The following is an 18,685-nucleotide window of genomic DNA, read 5'->3' on the forward strand; positions in this document are numbered from 1 at the left end:
TGCACACAGTAAGTGCTCAATAAATACCACTTAATGAAAAGGCTGGGAGAGGGACTGGGGTTAAAGTAGCCATGGCCAAGGTCTCCTTCTTACCCTCTCTCCACCAGGAATGAATCCCTCCAGATCTTCATCTTCTTCTTCAAGTGGAACCTGAAAAAAAAACCCAGCTCAGTCTCTCCATCAGGCACAGCGGAAACCAAAAGCCCCATTGGGGACCGCGGGCGGTGAAAGGAGCAAAGGTGTTTAGTACAGAGGAAGGGCTCAGCAAATACTATCGACTAATGAATCACTGGAAAGCCCTTCGGTCCTGGTGTAACTGGAAAGAACAGTACCAGCTTATCTGCTATCAGGGTTTGTTCCTAATTGCTTTATGGATTTCCCCTTGTTAAGGATTTAAATTAATCTTTTTTTCTTTTTCTTTCTTTCTTTCAATTAATCTTTTTTCTTCTTAATCGTTTTACTCTCAGGCCCTGATGATGGCATTTATTAAGCGCTGGGGAGGTTACAAGGTGATCAAGCTGTCCCACAGGGGGCTCACAGTCTTAATCCCCATTTTACAGAGGAGGGAACTGAGGCACAGAGAAGTTAAGAGACTTGCCCAAAGTCACACAGCTGTCGACTGCGTGCCCTTCTAGACCGTGAGCCCGCTGTTGGGTAGGGACTGTCTCTATGTGTTGCCGACTTGTACTTCCCAAGCGCTTAGTACAGTGCTCTGCACACAGTAAGCGCTCCATAAATACGATTGATTGACAATTGGCAGAGTCGGGATTTGAACCCATGACCTCTGACTCCAAAGCCCGTGCTCTTTCCAGTGAGCCATGCTGCTCCTCTGAGAGGCCCTGAGAGTAATGAGGGCTCAGGAGGGGCTGGATCAGAGCCCAGAGCTAAAGGCGAGTGGGCAGCGATGAGCCGGGGTCTCTGTGACCCTTCATGCTGGGCAGAGAAGGGTGATTTCTGAGTCTCCGCTCTTGCTCAAGGCGGTTTGGGAGGCGTTCTTGATTCCTCTCCGTGCCACTCTTCTCAGGCTCCTGGTTCTTTCTCTCCTTCCCTCAGGACCACTGGGCGGTGAGGACTGTTTTAGCAGGACCCTTGATCCTTCCTCCTCCGAGATGGCAGCCGGGTAGAGGCCCGAGGCGGGAGCGGAAGCAGCCAACAGACAGGCAGAGTGGGTTGGCAGCTGCATCCGGCTGGTCCATTTTCCCACCCAGCCTGGATTAGGCCGTCGTGCCTGATGCAGGGAAAACCTCCACCAGAGGCCACCATGCTCCCAACATAGAGGATGCTGGGCTAATAGCCTACTGACCTCTCCCAGAAAAAAAAAGATTAAATCCTCAACAAGGGGAAATGCATAAAGCAATTAGGAACAAACCCTGATAGCAGATAAACTGGTATTGTTTTTTCCAGTTACACCAGGTTGGTTTCTGTAAGAGATAACACACACACACACACCCCTCTACCACCCCTCTTAATAATAATAATAAGGATGGTGGTATTTGTTAAGTGCTTACTATGTTGGGAATTGACTGTGAGCCCCCTGTGGGACAACCTGATCACCTGGTAACCTCCCCAGCGCTTAGAACAGTGCTTTGCACATAGTAAGCGCTTAATAAATGCCATTATTATTATTATTATTATGTGTGAAGCACTGTTCTAAGCGCTGGGGGATATGAGGTGATGAGGTTGTCCCACGTGAGGCTCACAGTCTCAGTCCCCATTTTACAAATGAGGTAACTGAGGCCCAGAGAAGTGAAGTGGCTTGCCCAAGGTCACACAGCTGACAAGTGGTGGAGCTGGGATTCGAACCCATGACCTCTGACTCCCAAGCCCGGGCTCTTTCCATTGAGCTATGCTGCTTCTCTCAACCTTTTTTAAGCAATTAGTGGCATTAACTGAGCACTTCTGGTGTGTAGAGTACTTGGAAGAGTACAATACAATTGAGTTGGTAGACCTGATCTCCCTCCCTGTCTCTCAATCAATCAATCAATTGTATTTATTGAGCGCTTACTGTGTGCAGAGCACTGTACTAAGCGCTTGGGAAGTACAAGTTGGCCCCACATTAATGGTGCTTACTGAGTACAGAGCACTGCACTAAGCACCTGGGGAGAGTACAATGACTGTACACTGTAAGCTTGTTGTGGGCAGAGAATTTGTCTATTTGAAAAGCAGCGTGGCTTATTTATTCATTCAATCATATTTATTGAGTGCTTACTGTGTGCAGAGCACTGTACTAAGCGCTTGGGAAGTACAAGTTGGCAACATATAGAGACGGTCCCTACCCAACAGCGGGTTCACAGGTTAGCTTAGTGGAAAGAGCACGGGCATGGGAGTCAGAAGATGTTTATTCTAATCCCCGCTCCACCACTTGTCTGCTGTGTGACCTTGGACAAGCCACTTAACTTCTCTGTGCCTCAGTTACCTCATTTGTAAAATGGGGATAAAGATTGTGAGTACTACGTGGGACAACCTGATTACCTTGTATCTACCCCAGTGTTTAGAACAGAGCTTGGCATCTAGTAAGCACCTAACAAATTCCATAATTATTCTTATTATTGTTGTATAGTACTTTCCCAACCACTTAGTGCTGCACTCTGCACACAGTTCCTGCTCTCTAGGAGATTCCTGTTTAGTGGGGAGGTAGGGAAGCAACATGGTGTAGTGTGTAGAGCATGGGCCTATGAGTCAGAAAGTCATGGGTTCTAATCCAGCTCTTTCACTTGTCCGCTGTATGACCTTGGGCAAGTCGTTTAACTTCTCTGTGCCTCCGACCTCTTGTCTGTAAAATGGGGATTGAGACTGTGAGTCCCATGTGGGACAGGGACCGTGTCCAATCCGATTTGCTTGTATCCACCCCAGCACTTAATACAGTGCCTGACGCAAAGTAAGAGCTTAACAAATACCATAATTATTATTCTCATTAGACTGTAAGCTCCTCGTGGGCAGAAATCACGTTTAAAAACTCTTTTGTATTTTCCCAAGCATTTTTTAATGGTATTTGTTAAGTGCTTACTATGTACCAGGCATTGTACTAAGCCCTGGGTAGATACAAAATTATCAGGTTGGACACAGTCCCTGTCCCACATAGGGCTCACAGTCTTAATCTCCATTTTACATACTGGTGAGGGAACTGAGGCAGAGAGAAGTGAAGTGGCTTGCATGAAGTCACACCACAGACAAGCGGCAGAGCCAGGATTAAAAAAAACCCAGGTCCTCTGGCTCTCAGATCTGTACTCTTTCCATTTGGCCACCTCTTATCATTTAGTACAGTGCTCAGTACACAGAAAGTCCTCAATAAATCCCATTGCTTGATGGAGGGAGGGTGTCTCTCACCTGTTCACGGGCTTCTCCGTGTCCAGGAGCTTGAGGATGGATTTCCCGTCCATGTCAGGAGGAATGTCCAACCCAGCGATGTCCAGGATGGTGGGTGCGAGGTCGATGTTCAGCACGATGTGGGGATTCCTGGAAGGGAGGAGACAGGGGCCATCATGAACCAACGGTTCCGGAGTCCGACGCTGGATCCTTGCCTACGGAATTTCTGACTTCAGAACTGGCCACTGGAGCCAACCGGGCATCCCCTCTGTGCTCGCCCACCGTTCGCTTTTAGACTGTGAGCCCACTGCTGGGTAGTGACTGTCTCTATATGTTGCCAACTTGTACTTCCCAAGCGCTTAGTACAGTGCTCTTCACACAGTAAGCACTCAATAAATACGATTGATGATTGATGATGTTTCTCTCTGCCACTCTGGGGCTTTAGTGGAAGTACCCACTGCCAAAATAGAGGAGGCAGCTGCTTAGACAAGCAGCGTGGCTCAGTGGAAAGAGCCCGGGCTTTGGAGTCAGAGGTCGTGGGTTCAAATCCCGGCTCCTCCAACTGTCAGCTGTGTGACCTTGGGCAAGTCACTTAACTTCTCTGGGCCTCAGTTACCTCAACTGTAAAATGGGGATTAATACTGTGAGCCCCCTGTGGGACAACCTGATCACCTTGTCACCTTCCCAGTGCTTAGAACAGTGCTTTGCACATAGTAAGCGCTTAATAAATGCCATTATTAAATTAAATTAATCGCTGTGGAGGGAAACTGTGGGTGAGGGGCGGCCAGGAGAGGACGCTTATTCCCAGCCCTGACCAGATGGCATTTATTAAGCACTTACTATGTGCAAAGCACTGTTCTAAGCGCTGGGGAGGTTACAAAGTGATCAGGTTGTCCCACGGGGGGCTCAGTCTTAATCCCCATTTTACAGATAAGGTAACTGAGGCACAGAGAAGTTAATTAACTTGCCCAAAGTCACACAGCTGACAATTGGCAGAGCGGGATTTGAACCCATGACCTCTGACTCCAAAGCCCGGGCTCTTTCCACTGAGCCATGCTGTATATATGTTTGTACAGATTTATTACTCCATTTATTTTACTTGTACCTATTTACCATTCTATTTATTTTGTTAATGATGTGCATCTAGCTTTATTTCTATTTTGATGACTTGACACCCGTCCACATGTTTTGTTTTGTTGTCCGTCTCCCCGTTCTAGACTGTGAGCCCGTTGTTGGGTAGGGATCGTCTCTATATGTTGCCAACCTGTACTTCCCAAGCGCTTAGTGCAGCGCTCTGCACACAGTAAGCGCTCAATAAATACGATTGAATGAATGAATGAATGAATGAACCATAGTCATGTTAAGCACTATACTGGGCCTCGGAGCCACTTGAAGAAACCTCACTCCGTTTTGAAGGAGGGGCATCATCATCATCATCATCAATCGTATTTATTGAGCGCTTACTATGTGCAGAGCACTGTACTAAGCGCTTGGGAAGTACAAATTGGCAACATATAGAGACAGTCCCTACCCAACAGTGGGCTCGCAGTCTAAAAGGGGGAGACAGAGAACAAAACCAAACATACTAACAAAATAAAATAAATAGGATAGACATGTACAAGTAAAATAAATAGAGTAATAAATATGTACAAACATATATACATATATACAGGTGCTGTGGGGAAGGGAAGGAGGTAAGATGGGGGGATGGAGAGGGGGATGAGGAGGAGAGGAAGGAAGGGGCTCAGTCTGGGAAGGCCTCCTGGAGGAGGTGAGCTCTCAGCAGGGCCAGGGGCAGGGAGATAGAGCTCCCTGGTCATGTTACACTAGCCTGCTGCTTAATTCGTCTTCTAGTTTGGGCAAGAAGCCCCTCCAAAACGAGGGCCAGTGGGGGTGTCATGTGATAAGTCTGAGGGCTGTAGCCTCGGTCCTCACTGCTGACTGGAAATTCAGGCCAGAAATGCCACAGGAAGTCTGAAAGAGCTAACTGGAGAGGGGACGCACTGAGGTTTCCCACACTTGAGGAGTGAGCGGGGCCCTGAACGGAGTCAAGAAGTCTGGGAGAGTGAGGGGGGAGACATGGCCCGTGAGGACTTGAGAAATCCCCGTCAGTTTGGGCAAAGCAGTAGCAGCAGGACTATGGCCTAGTGGCAAGATCGTGGGCCTGAGAGTCAGAGGTCATGGGTTCTAATCCCGACTCTGCCACTTCACTTCCTCTGAGCCTCGGTTCCCTCTTCTGTAAAAGGGCGATTGAGACTGTGAGCCCCATGTGGGACAGGAACCGTGTCCAGCCCAATTTGCTTAAATCCACCCCAGCACACAGTAGTGTCTGTCACACAGTAAGCACCTAATAATAATAACGATGGTATTTGTTAAGCGCTTACTATGTGCCAAGCACTTTTCTAAGTGCTGGGGTAGATACAAGGTAATCAGGCTGTCCCACGAGGGGCTCGCGGTCTTAATCCCCATTTTACAGATGAGGGAACTGAGGCCCAGAGAAGTTAAATGGCTCGCCCAAAGTCACACAGCTGACAAGTGGCAGAGCTGGGATGAGGAACTCACGACCTCTGACTCCCAAGCCCGTGCTCCTTCAACTAAGCCACGCTGCTTAACAAATACCACAAGTATTATTATTAATGATTATTTATTTAACTTTAATTTAATTTGATTTATTTAAATTGTTTAACAATAATAATAATAATAATGTTGGCATTTGTTAAGCGCTTACTATGTGCAAAGCACTATTATTATTACTAAGCACTTAGTACAGTGCTCTGCACACAGTAAGCGCTCAATAAATACGATTGATTGATTATGATCTCCTCCATCCCACTGTCGGCCACGGGCAGTGCTCCTTCCTGGGGGGTAATGGCCACAGGCAAGGCCCGGGTCTAACTGAAAGGGCAAATTCCAGCCTTCATCAAGAGGCGCCCCGACGGATCCCCTCCCTGGATGACGAACGAAGCCCTCACCCTCTCCCGCCCCCCCCGACAAGCTCCGTTGGACTTACAAGGACCCGGCCTCCACATTGGGGCCCCGCACGTAGAAGGGGATTCGGATGTCGAACTCGTAGGGCATGGACTTGCCTTTCACCAGCCCAAACTGACCGATATGGTAGCCGTGGTCCGCGGTGTAGACGATGTACGTATTGTCCAGTTCGCCGGTCTCCACCAACATGTTATAGATCTGGAAGAGCAGGGGGTGGGGGGGAAACCAACGGGATGAGGGTTGGAGCCCCTGAGAAGCAGCGTGGCTTTGTGGAAAGAACACGCGCTTGGGAGTCAGAGGACGTGGGTCCTAACCTCGGCTCTGCCACTTGTCTGCTGTGTGACCTTGGGCAAGTCACTTAACTTCTCTGAGCCTCAGTTACCTCATCTGTAAAATGGGGATTAAGACTGAGAGCCCCATGTGGGACAACGTGATCACCTTGTATCTCCCAGCACTTAGAACAGTGCTTTGCACACAGTAAACGCTTAACAAATGCCAATATTACTACTATTATTATTATGTGACCTTGGGCAAGCCACTTAACTTCTCTGTGCCTCAGTTACCTCATCATCATCATCAATCGTATTTATTGAGAGCCTACTGTGTGCAGAGCACTGTACTAAGTGCTTGGGAAGTAGAAGTTGGCAACATATAGAGACAGTCCCTACCCAACAGTGGGCTCACAGTCTAAAAGATTTACCTAATCTGTAAAATGGGGATTAAGACCATGAGCCCCACGTGAGACAATTTGATTACCTTGTATCTACCCTAGTGCTTAGAACAGTGCTTGGCACATAGTAAGCATTTAATAAGTGTTATTGTTATTATTGCTATAACAGATGGAAAAGCAGAGAAGCAGCATGGCTCAGTGGAAAGAGCCCGGGCTTGGGAGTCAGAGGTCATGGGTTCAAATTCCGGCTCCGCCACATGTCAGCTGTGTGACCTTGGGCAAGTCACTTAATTTCTCTGAGTCTCAGTTACCTCATTTGTAAAATGGGGATTAAGATTGTGAGCCCCACGTGGGACAACACGATCACCTTGTACCCTCCCCAGCGCTGAGAACAGTGCTTTGCACATAGTAAGGGCTTAACAAATGCCATCATTATTAAAAAGCCCACTCTCTCTGCCCCCTCCCCAAATGGCGACACAGAAGTTTTGCTCTCCTCAAGGGAATGTGTCTGTTTATTGTTATATTGTACAAGTAAGCACTCAATAAAAACGACTGACTGGCTGACTGAGTCAACCGGCTGCCCCTGGTCAGACGGCAGACCGGCGGGACTTGGCTTCTTCTGTGGCAATTCGGTCCTAAGAGCTAAAATCCTGGGATCTGTACATGTGAAGCAGTGTGGCCTAGTGGAAAGAGCACACAGCCTGGGAGTCAAAGGATTCCCGCTACACCAATTTTCTGCTGTGTGACCTTGGCCAAGTCACTTCGCTTCCCTGTGTCTCAGTTCCCTCATCTGTAAAATGGGAATCAATAGGTAAAATAGGGAAGCAGCATGGCTCAGTGGAAAGAGCCCGGGCTTTGGAGTCAGAGGTCATGGGTTCAAATCCCGGCTCCGTCACTTGTCGGCTGTGTGACTTTGGGCAAGTCACTTAACTTCTCTGGGCCTCAGTTACCTCATCTGTAAAATGAGGATTAAGACTGTGAGCCCCGCGTGGGACAACCTGATCACCTTGTAAACTCCCCAGCGCTTAGAACAGTGCTTTGCACATAGTAAGCGCTTAATAAATGTCATTATAAAATAAAATCAAGACTGTGAGCCTCATGTAGGACAGGGACTGTGTCCAACCTGACTAGTTTGTATCTACCTCAGCACTTAGTACAATGAGTGGTATTTATTGAGCGCTTCCTGCGTGCAAAGTGCTGAACTAAGTGCTTGGCAGAGCACAATACAACAGAGGTGGAATACACGATCCATCTCCACAAAGAGGTCTAGCGGGGGAATTCTGCTGGATTTCAACTTGAGGTTTTAAACAGTTTATATCTGATCGTGGGCAAGGAATGTGCCTACCAACTCCATTATCCTCTCTCAAGTGCTTAGTACAATGCTCTGCACATGGTAAGTGCTCAATAAATACAACTGAATGATGGATTGATTGATCCCCGTTTTACAGATGAGGTAATTGAGGCCCAGAGAAGTTAAGTAAGTTCCCAGAGAAGCAGCGTGGCTCAGTGGAAAGAGCCCGGGCTTTGGAGTCAGAGGTCATGGGTTCAAATCCCGGCTCCACCACTTGTCAGCTGTGTGACTTTGGGCAAGTCACTTCACTTCTCTGGGCCTCAGTTACCTCATCTGTAAAATGGGGATGAAGACTGTGGGACAACCTGATCACCTTGTCACCTCCCTAGCGCTTAGAACAGTGCTTTGCACATAGTAAGTGCTTAATAAATGCTATCATCATCATTATTATTATTAAAGCCACTTGCCCAAAGTCACACGACAGGCAGGTGGTGGAGCCGGGATTATAAACTAGGTCCTTCCGACTCTCCAGCCTGTGTTCTATCCACTAGGCCACTCTGCTTCTCTATTGTATTGTCCTCTTCCAGGTGCTTAGTACAGTGCTTTGCACACACTAAGTGCTCAATAAATACCACTGATTAGCGGCCCTGGCCTTGAACCAGCATAACCAACCTTCCTCTTCCCACATCTTCCTGGTCTCTGGGGGTCCCAGGTATTTTCCTTTAAAAGGCACCAGTGGGAGGAAACATTCACAGTCTGCCCTTCCCCCCAAACCTCCCCCAGCACCTCCATCCACCCCACCCAAGAGCAACTCTGGAGCTGTTTGTAGCTACCATTTTCATCCTGTGAAGCCTAGTTCCATCAATGAGGCTACACAACCCCCCCAGTGGCTCTTGGCACAAATCCCCCAGTAAAATGCAAGAGTGTTTGCTCTCTTCCGAAAGGACGATAACCTGTTTCCTCAAGATAACCTTTGGGTTCCCTAATGAGAAAAGGGTGGTTTACTATTCTGTCGCTTCCTGTCCTCTATCAGAGGAACTCTGTATAAGATGGGGACCGAATGCCTGCTGTAAATGGCAAAAAAAAAAATGTGGAGGACAAATACTGATTAGATGTTGGGCATCCACTCCTCAAAGCATGCTGGGTTGGAGACTAGCAGCAAGGCCTAGTAAAAAGGGGTACGGGATTCGAAGCCAGGAGATCCTAATCTTAGTCCTGGACCCCATCACTTGCCTATTTTGTGTGCCGGTGGGCCTCAGTTTCCTCATCTGTAAAATGGGGATAAATATCTCGTTTCCCCTTTCCCTTAGATGGTGAATTTTGTGTGAGACAGGGACTCTGCCTGATCTGATTATATTGTCTCCCTGTTTGGAGCTGGTTTAGTGTCCGAGTCTCCCCCTGGGTGGTCCCCCATCCCCAATCCTTTCCCAGTATTGGCTAGGCCAACGCCCTCCTGGATCTCTTTCTTTCTCTGACAGGGCAGCACTTGGGGTTGGGGCAGTTCCTGTCAGGTTTTTCTTTTTGAAGCCCTCCATTCGACTTCTTTTCATCCCGAGCCAAAGATGCCCCATATCGGGACTTGGAAGTGCTGGCGGTCTGACGGGTGGCCAACCCATCATATTTATTGAGCGCTTACAGTGTGCAGGGCACTGTACTAAGCACTTGGGAGAGTACAACACCACAACATAACAGACACATTCCCTGCCCACAAAGAGCTCGAATGGCAGAGGGACTTGGCTTGGGTTCGGAGAGGTGGCGTGTGTAAGCTGAATGGAGAAGGAAGAAGGGAGATGGGAGAACAGGATGGGAGATGCGGAGATAGTGGAAAGAGAAGATGAGAGGGGAACCCAAGCATTTAGCACTGTGCTCTGCACACAGTAAGTGCTAAATAAATTCACTCATTCATTAATTCAATTGTATTTATTGAGTGCTTACTGTGTGCAGAGCACTGTACTAAGCACTTGGGAAGTACAAGTTGGCAACATATAGAGACGATTCCTACCCAACGACAGGATCAAAGTCTAGAAGGGGGAGACAAACAACAAAACACGTCAGAATTGTCAGAACAAATCGAATTATAGCTATATGCCCATCATTAACAAAATAAATAGAATAGTAAATATGTACAAGTAAAGCAGAGTAATAAATCTGTGCAAATATAAATATGATTGAATGAATGAATGAATGAGAGAGCGATAGAGGAAAGAGAGAGAAAGAAGGATAGCAGAGAGAGAAATCGGGGGGGAAGGGAGAGAGTGGGATGGGAGCCAGTCTCTGGATGTGGGCAAGGGTCAGAGAAGGCTCCCCTTACCTTGTCCATTGAGTCATCCACGGACATGAGGGTCTGAAGCCGTTTCCTCTGCAACATGTTGGTGAACTCCATGTGGATTGGTTTCATGGGGCCCGTGTACCTCATTATCCAGTGCTTGTCCGGGCTGGGAGCGTAGTTATAACTGGGAGTGCTGAGGGCAAACAAGCAGGTAGCAAATCAGCACGGAGGGAGAGAGCTTCCTGAGCTAGATCAATCGATCTATCAACCTATCCATGCTATGTATTGAGCGCTACCTGCTTGCAAAGCACTGCGCTAAGCATTTGGAAGAGAACAATACAATAGAGGTGGTAGACAGAACTTCCCAGACTAAGCCCCCTTTTCCTCTGCTCCCCTTCTTGTCACCCCAACTTGCTCCCTTTCCTCTACCCTACTCCCCAGCACTTGTGTATATATGTACAGATTTATAATTATAATTCTATTCATTTTTATTAATGATGTGTACATATCTATAATTCTATTTATTTATAATGATGCTACTGATGTCCGTTAACTTGTTTTGCTGTCTGTCTCCCCTCTTCTGGACTGTGAGCCCATTGTGGGCAGGGATTGTCTCTATTTGTTGCTGAATTGTACTTTCCAAGTGCTTAGTACAGTGCTCTGCACATAGTAAGCGCTCAATAAATATGATTGAATAAATGAATGGACTTGTTCCCTGCTCTCAAGGAGCTTGCAATCTGGAAGGAGAGATCATCACAAGCCAGTTTCTCCATCTCTTTATCAATCGATGGCATTTATTGAGCACTTACTGTATGCGAGCATGGTACTAAGCGCTTGGGAGACTATAAGCTCATCATGGGCAGAGAATGTGTCTGTTATGTTATATTATACTCTCCCAAGCAGTTAGTACAGTGCTCTGAACACAGTAAACACTCAATAAATAAAATCGACTGACAGAGTACTCTAAAAATTTCTCAAACCACACAACAAGTGTACTATTTATCCTCCTGCACACATCTGCTTGTCTCTCAACCAAAAGAAGAGGACTGGCCTCCTCTAGTGTTAAGTTTGCTGCTGCGTCTGTAAAGAAGACTCATAAATGCTTGGCGAAGCATCCTGGAAAAAGGTTTTCCAAAAAATCCTTGAGTGCCACAATGTTTGTTGGCTGCTACTCCCCAAGTTAACAATCGTAGATAGCTTGGGACGCTTGGATGCATGAAATGCTCCCAACGGAACCTGTCACGTGGAAGCTTTGGGCCGCTCGGAGAAGGCTTGTAGTCTCCTGGGATGTCAAAATTCCCACTGCAGCTACCCAGTTACTGTTTCCCTGGAGGATTCAGGCTGTTGAAAGGTGTTTCTCTTCCTCCTTCCTAAAACTGGGCATTTCCACATGCCAGTTCAACAGATTATTTTCTGTTGAAGGGTTAAATGGTGTCATCCATATCCATTGCAAAATATAACCAGCACGCTCACTCTGGTTCCTTTGGGGGTCCCATATAAACAGTCTGAAAATCCCACCTCCACTCCTAAATTGTCAGAAAGCTAATTATAATCATAATAACAATTGTGATATTTGTTAAGTGCATATTACATGCCAAGCACTGTACATACAAGATAATCAGGTCCCACAAGAGGCCTTCCTGACTAAGCTCTCTTTCCTATTCTCCCATTCCCTTCTGTGTCACCCTGGCTTGTTCCCTGTATTCATCTTCCCTCCCAGCCCCACAACACATGTCCAAATATTAATTTATTTACATTAATGTCTGTTTCTCCCTCTAGACCGTAAGCTCACTGTGGAAAGGAAATGTGTTTATTGTTATATTGTAACCTCCCAAGCGCTGAGTACAGTGCTCTGCATACAGTAAATTCTCAATAAATGCAATTGACTGACTGGAGTTCACAGGGTAAGTAGGAAGGAGAACAGGTATTGAACCCCTATTTTGCAGATGAAGTGACGTGATTTGCCCAAGATCACACAGCAGGTAAGTGGCAGAGCCAGGATTAGAACCCAGGTCCTCTGATTCCCAGATTCGTGGTCCTTCCACTAGGCCATGCTGCTTCTCAATTATCTAAGCAATGGGTGGTGTGTGTTGTTGTGGGGGGAGTTTGGCTTTTTGAAGTTATCTAACAAAATTAATTTTATTCAGTTACTTAAACTCTCATCATCTGAATTAGCCCTGGTACTGAATATTTCAGTTAATCTGCATCTATGGCTGTCTTTCAATCAAAGCAGATGAATGAAGGGAAACAGCATGGCCTAGCAGAAAGAGCCTGGGAGTCAGAGGACCTGAGTTCTAATCCTGCCTCTGCCAAATGCTTACTGGATAGCTTTGGGCAAGTCACAACTTCTCTGTGCCTCAGTACCCCTGTTTTCCCTTCTATTTAGGCTGTGAGCCCCATGCAAGACAGGTACTATGTCCAACCTAATTAACTTATATCTAGCGCAGTACTTAGAACTGTGTTTGACACATAGTAAGTACTTAAAAAATATCATTAGGAAAAAAAACCTCTTTAAAAAATGTTTTTTCCTTTAAAAAAAAGTACGTCTTGCCCCATGGCAGTGCTTCCCACCCTTCTCGAGTCTCACATACCTGCCCAGTTAGTGTGAAAATAGCATGTGAATTTCAAAAATCTGCTGGCTAAAACTTCTCCAACAGATGTCAGTTCTTCCACCAAGGCTCTGAGGAATCGGGGGAAATGGACTTGGGGCACAGGAAGCTTGTCCTCAGAGAATAGGCTCGGTTTATCCTTGTACCTTAATAGGCTCTTGAATATCAGAGTGTTATTGTGGTTGAAATAATCACATTGCCACTATGAATATGCTGACCAGTTATGGAAACTGTTGCTATGTAATGCCCAGAATGGATTACAATGCTCGGCAAACTCCTTCTGGGCTTTGCTTTGTGATTTCCTGGATGATTTGAAACCTCCCGCAGTTAAATCCACCGCAAGCCCACAATCTCCTTTGACTGGGGTTAACGCAGGCCTCTCTTGCTCAGAACAAATTTGTCCATCTCCTCTCACTATTCACCCTGGACAGCAAAGTCCCCTTTATCTGAGAGTCTTAAATTCTTCAAGAAACAGTGTTCTTTTTTCTCATCCTCTCTCCCTTCCCTCCAACCCCAGTGGCTCTCGGTGTCCAGCACATGAAGAAGATAGAGATGTAAGCAGAGCCCACTGTTGGATAGGGACTGTCTCTATATGTTGCCAACTTGTGCTTCCCAAGCGCTTAGTACAGTGCTCTGCACACAGTAAGCACTCAATAAATACGATTGATTGATTCACTGGGCAAGTCACTTCTCTGCACCTCAGTTACCTCATCGGTAAAATGGTAATTAAGACTTTGAGCCTCATATGGGGCAGAGACTGTATCCAAAATGACTAGCGTGGATCTACTCCAGCACTTGGTACAGTGCCTGGCACACAGTAGGTGCTCAACAGTAATAATAATTATAATACTAATAATCATGGTATTTATTAAGCGTTGACTAACAGGGAATGTGTCTGTTAATTCTGTTGTACTCTCCCAAGTGCTTAGTGCAGTGCTCTGCACATAGTGAGTGCTCAATAAATATCATTGATTGATGCACAAATACCATAATAATAACGATAATAATAATTACAGAAAGCGCTGCTCAAGAAATGGACGAGGAAGAGACAGGCTACTTAGCTGCTTTCACCTCTGAGTCTGGGGAGGAAGAGATCACAGACAGACTGAGAATGGCAATGAACAATTCTTTGTTCACAAAAACAAAATGGGAAATCACCCCCAACCACCTCTTTCTGAGAAGCTGTGACAGAGAGTTTAATTTTTCTTCCCAAAGGCATACGGTGGGTAAGGTGCTACCCAACACCCTCAAGTCACAGCGATGTCATTATTAATCATTATAATGATCAATCATTATGATATATTATCATATTATCATTAATAATTATAATTATGATAATAATAGTGGTATTTATTATGCACTTATTACAACCCAGGCACTGTACAAAAGGCTGGGTTACGTACAATGTAATCAGAGCCCCATCACTGGACTCACAGAGTAAGGGGGGTGCGTGGGGAACACATATTTTATCCCCATTTTACAGATGTGGAAACTGAGGTACAGAGAAGCTGAGTGACTTGCCCAAGATCACACAGCAGGCAAGTGGTGGAGGTGGGATGACAACCCAGGCCACTTGACAATCAGTCCTGTGCTCTTTCCAACGGATCACACTGCTTCTCTAGTTCTGCAAGGATCCCTGTGTCTCAGTTTCCTCATCTGTAAAATGGGGCTCAAATACCTGTTCTCCCTTCACCTCAGACTGAGACCCACGTGGGACAGGGTCTGTGAATATGCTTTTTTCTTTTTAATGGTTTTTGTTAAGCACTTACTATGTGCCAGGCACAGCACTAAGCACTGGGGTAGATACGAGGAAATCAGGTGGGATACAATCCATTTCCCATGTGGGGCTCCTCCCCATTTTACAGATGAGGTAATTGTGGCCAGAGTGAAGTAACTTTCCCAAGGTCACACAGTAGACAAGTGGTGGAGTTGGAACACCCAGGTCCTTCTGACTCCCAGGTGTGTGCTCTCTCTCCTAGGCCACACTGCTTCTCAGGTTGTACCGTCCCTACTTTAGTGCTTGGGACGGTGCTTGGCACATAGTAAGCGCTTAACCACCATAATTGTTATCATCTAAGTAACTAAGTAATGGCCTATGAGCTTCCTTTCCTGTAAGTCGGCCAGGGCCCAGGCCCAAAGTGTACACAAATGGCCTGACAGTATAGATCTTAATCCCCATTTTATAGATGAAGGAACTGAGGCTGAGAGAAGTGAAGTGATTTGCCAGAAGTCACACAGGAAACAAGTGGCAGAGTCAGGGTTAGAAACTAGGTCTTAATGAGTAGCATTAGTTCAAGGAACTGCAGAAAACCGACTCCCAGATGCCTCAGCAAAGATCGAATCCCGGCTCTGCCACCTGTCTCCTGTGTGACCTTGGGCAAGTCACTTCACTTCTCTGCGCCTCAGTTCCCTCATCTGTAAAATGGGAATTAAGACTGTGAGCCCCACATGGGACAACTTGATCAGCTTGTATCCCCCCCAGTGCTTAGAACAGTGCTCTGCACATAGCAAGCGCTTAACAAATGCCAACGTTATTATTATTATTATTATCGCCTTCCCAAGAGTCTGTGGAGCCCTACAGGCAGGCCTCCCCTGCTCAGGGCTGCTGAATGAAGATCTCTAATGCAGCGTTTCTCTGCTGGATCATCAAAAGAGAGAGCCCAGAAAGTACCAAATAAAGGACTCCAGCACAATGGCCTTCCCGCTCGAGAACAGGTGAAGGAAAGTGCTTATGTGAAAGGGAAAACGGCGAAGCAGAGGTACGTTGGCTAAATAAGCCGCTTCTGACAATGGCAATTGGGTGTGCTTTAAATTAAGCCACTCTGGAATGTACTAATGAGAAAATGAAATGACCATTGTCAAAATTCTGTAACAATTTCCTGAAGAAGGGATTCCACAAAGCCAACTTGATGGAAGGGAGAGATAAAAGGATAAGGCAGGCCTATTTCCCATGCTTTTATCCCCTTCTGAAGATCGTAATTAACCACCTCCAGCGACAGAACTTTTGGTTTTGGAAATGATTGTTCCTCAGAGATAAGGGGGCCTTTCAGGAGACCTCTGGGAAAGGGGAGCCGGGGCTCTATGGGAAAGCCCTGATAGGCTCTGCTTATTATGTATTTATATAATTTTCCTTACTAAGGAAAAGTAAATAAAGTGAAGACTGTCAACAATCTAAGTTGGGAAATGAGAAGCAACTTGGCCTAGTGGAAAGAGCCTGGGAGTCAGAAGACTTGGGTTCTAATCTTGGCTCCATCACTTGTCTGCTGGGTGGCCTTGGGCAAGTCACTTAGCTTCTCTGCGCCTCAGTTACCTTATCTGTAAAATGGGGATTAAGACTGTCAGCCCCAGGTGGGAAATGCACTGTGTCTAACCTGATTACCTTGCATCTACCCCAGCGCTTAATACAGTGCCTGGCACATAGTAAGCGATTAACAAATGCCATTAAAATATTTATTATCATCACTAATATTAAATTATTACTACTACTACTACTTCCTTAGCCTTATGCACTGTTCTACGTGCCAGGGTAGATACAAGATAATCTGGTTGGATACAGTCCCTGTCCCATATGGAGCTCATAGTCTTCAACCCCATTTTACAGACGAGGGAACTGAGGCCTATAGAAGTGAAGTGATTTGTCCAAAGTCACACAGCAGACAAGTGGTGGAGCCAGGATGAAAAGCCAGGTACTTCTGATTCCCAGACCTAGTCTATCCACTAAGTCACAACGCTACTCCTTAGGGATCATTTGGCAGTAGTAGGGAAATGAAGATCAAATATGTCCTCTTGCAGTAGTTAACACGTTGCACTTATTAGTTCTCCCCACTTTGGGTTTAGGCTAGAAACAGAGAGAGGTTGTGAGAGATTGGCTGGGAAAGGATGTATTCTGATTTTAATGAAAATTTTCAAAATATTCATGCCAACTCAAAATGACTCTGATCTTGCCCTGCCACGACACCAGATATTGGATCTGTCAGAAACACCAAACGCAAACATGCACACACTCTCACTCCCTCACTCCCAGGCCTTCGGGGCTGCCCGTTTCACTGGCCGGGGCCCGCTTTTTTTCCCCTTACATGTGCTGGGACGCATTGGGAAAGAGCTGAGAGTACTGAGGGGCGGAGTCCTCTGGTCCGTGGGGGGCCGCATGGCTGATGACCATCAGGACCGGCCGGTGGGGGTACGTCCTCTTGGAGGTTCGGAAGAAGCTCACGCTGTCGTTGGTGATCAGGTCGGTCAGGTAATCCTGGAGGGAGACACGATGGGTTGAGAAGCAGCATGGCCTAGTGGATAAAGCACGGGCCTGGGAGCCAAAAGGTCAGGGGTTCTAATCCCGGCTCCACCACTTGTCCGCTGTGTGACCTCGGGCGAGTCACTTCACTTCTCTGAGCCTCAGTTCCCTCATCTGGCAAATGGGGATTAAAACTGTGAGCCCCACGTGGGACAACCTGATCACCTTGTATTCCCCCCCAGTGCCTAGAACAGCGCTTTGCACATAGTAAGCGCTTAAGAAATGCCATCATCATCATTATTATTATTCTATGGACCTCAGTTTTCTCATCTGTAAAATGGGCACTTAGTCTGTGAGCCCCATGTGGGACAGGGACTGTGTCCAACCTGATTAGCTTGTGTCTAACCCAACGCTTAGAACAGTGCTTGACACATAGTAAGTGCTTAATACCATAATAATAATAATTATTATTAGAGAGGGACAGAGCTCGGGGAGAATGGTGGGTAGGTTGGTCAGCTCCATTGTGTGTGTGTGTGTGTGTGTGTGTGTGTGTGTGTGTGTGTGTGTGTGTGTGTGTGTGTATGGGGGGAGGTCCAACACAATCTGGTGGTCTGGGACGGGTTCTGATCGAGGGGATGACCCAACTTGGCTGTTGTGAGTTTCTTAGGACCACTGGGGATTAAGGAAGCGCTGGGCTATGGTGCAGAAACACACACTGACAATAGTTCCTGGGCCAGGCTGAGAAGGCTGAGGCTGGCAGGGGCCAGGGTCTTGACGGTCCCCGCTCCAGTGGCTGTTTCTTAAATAATCATAATAGTAATGATGATAATAATACTAGCACTACCACTAATAATAATGAGAAGCAGTATAAGTTAGTAGATAGAGAATGGGCCTGGGCATCAGAAGGACCTGGGTTCTCATCCTGGCTCCACCACTTGCCTGCAGTGTGACCCTGGGCAAGTCACTTCACTTCTCTGGGTCTCAGTTACCGTATCTGCCAAACAGGGATTAAGACTGGAACAGGGACTGTGTCCTGAGTAGCTACTTTGATGGTGCTGACACCTGTCTACTTCTTTTGTTTCGTTGTCTGTCTCCCCCTTCTAGACTGTGAGCCTGTTGTTGGGTAGGGATTGTCTCTATCTGTTGCCGAATTGTACTTTCCAAGCACTTAGCACAGTGCTCTGCACACAGTAAGCTCTCAATAAGTATGATTGAATGAATGAATATGTCATCACTTAGTACAGTGTCTGGCACACTGTAAGTGTTTAACAAGTACAATAAAAAAATGATAATAAGGGTATAATTTGTTAAGTGCTTACTA

At 46.5% G+C, this 18,685-nt stretch overlaps 1 protein-coding gene across 2 annotated transcripts in view; it reads right to left on the reverse strand.

Moving 5' to 3' along the window:
• Nucleotides 1-18,685, reverse strand: part of SULF2 (sulfatase 2) — an 89,394-nt gene that overhangs the window by 35,699 nt on the left and 35,010 nt on the right. For both annotated transcript variants that reach the window (XM_038750344.1, XM_038750343.1), the window contains exons 5-9: nucleotides 17,210-17,379; nucleotides 10,567-10,717; nucleotides 6,317-6,492; nucleotides 3,328-3,456; nucleotides 94-150 (exon numbers count right to left, since the gene is read on the reverse strand). In XM_038750344.1, coding sequence (XP_038606272.1) covers nucleotides 94-150; nucleotides 3,328-3,456; nucleotides 6,317-6,492; nucleotides 10,567-10,717; nucleotides 17,210-17,379 — 683 coding nt within the window. The remainder of the gene's footprint in view (nucleotides 1-93; nucleotides 151-3,327; nucleotides 3,457-6,316; nucleotides 6,493-10,566; nucleotides 10,718-17,209; nucleotides 17,380-18,685) is intronic.

This window comes from Tachyglossus aculeatus, chromosome 8 (genome assembly GCF_015852505.1).
Source record: "Tachyglossus aculeatus isolate mTacAcu1 chromosome 8, mTacAcu1.pri, whole genome shotgun sequence".
Taxonomy (NCBI): domain Eukaryota; kingdom Metazoa; phylum Chordata; class Mammalia; order Monotremata; family Tachyglossidae; genus Tachyglossus; species Tachyglossus aculeatus.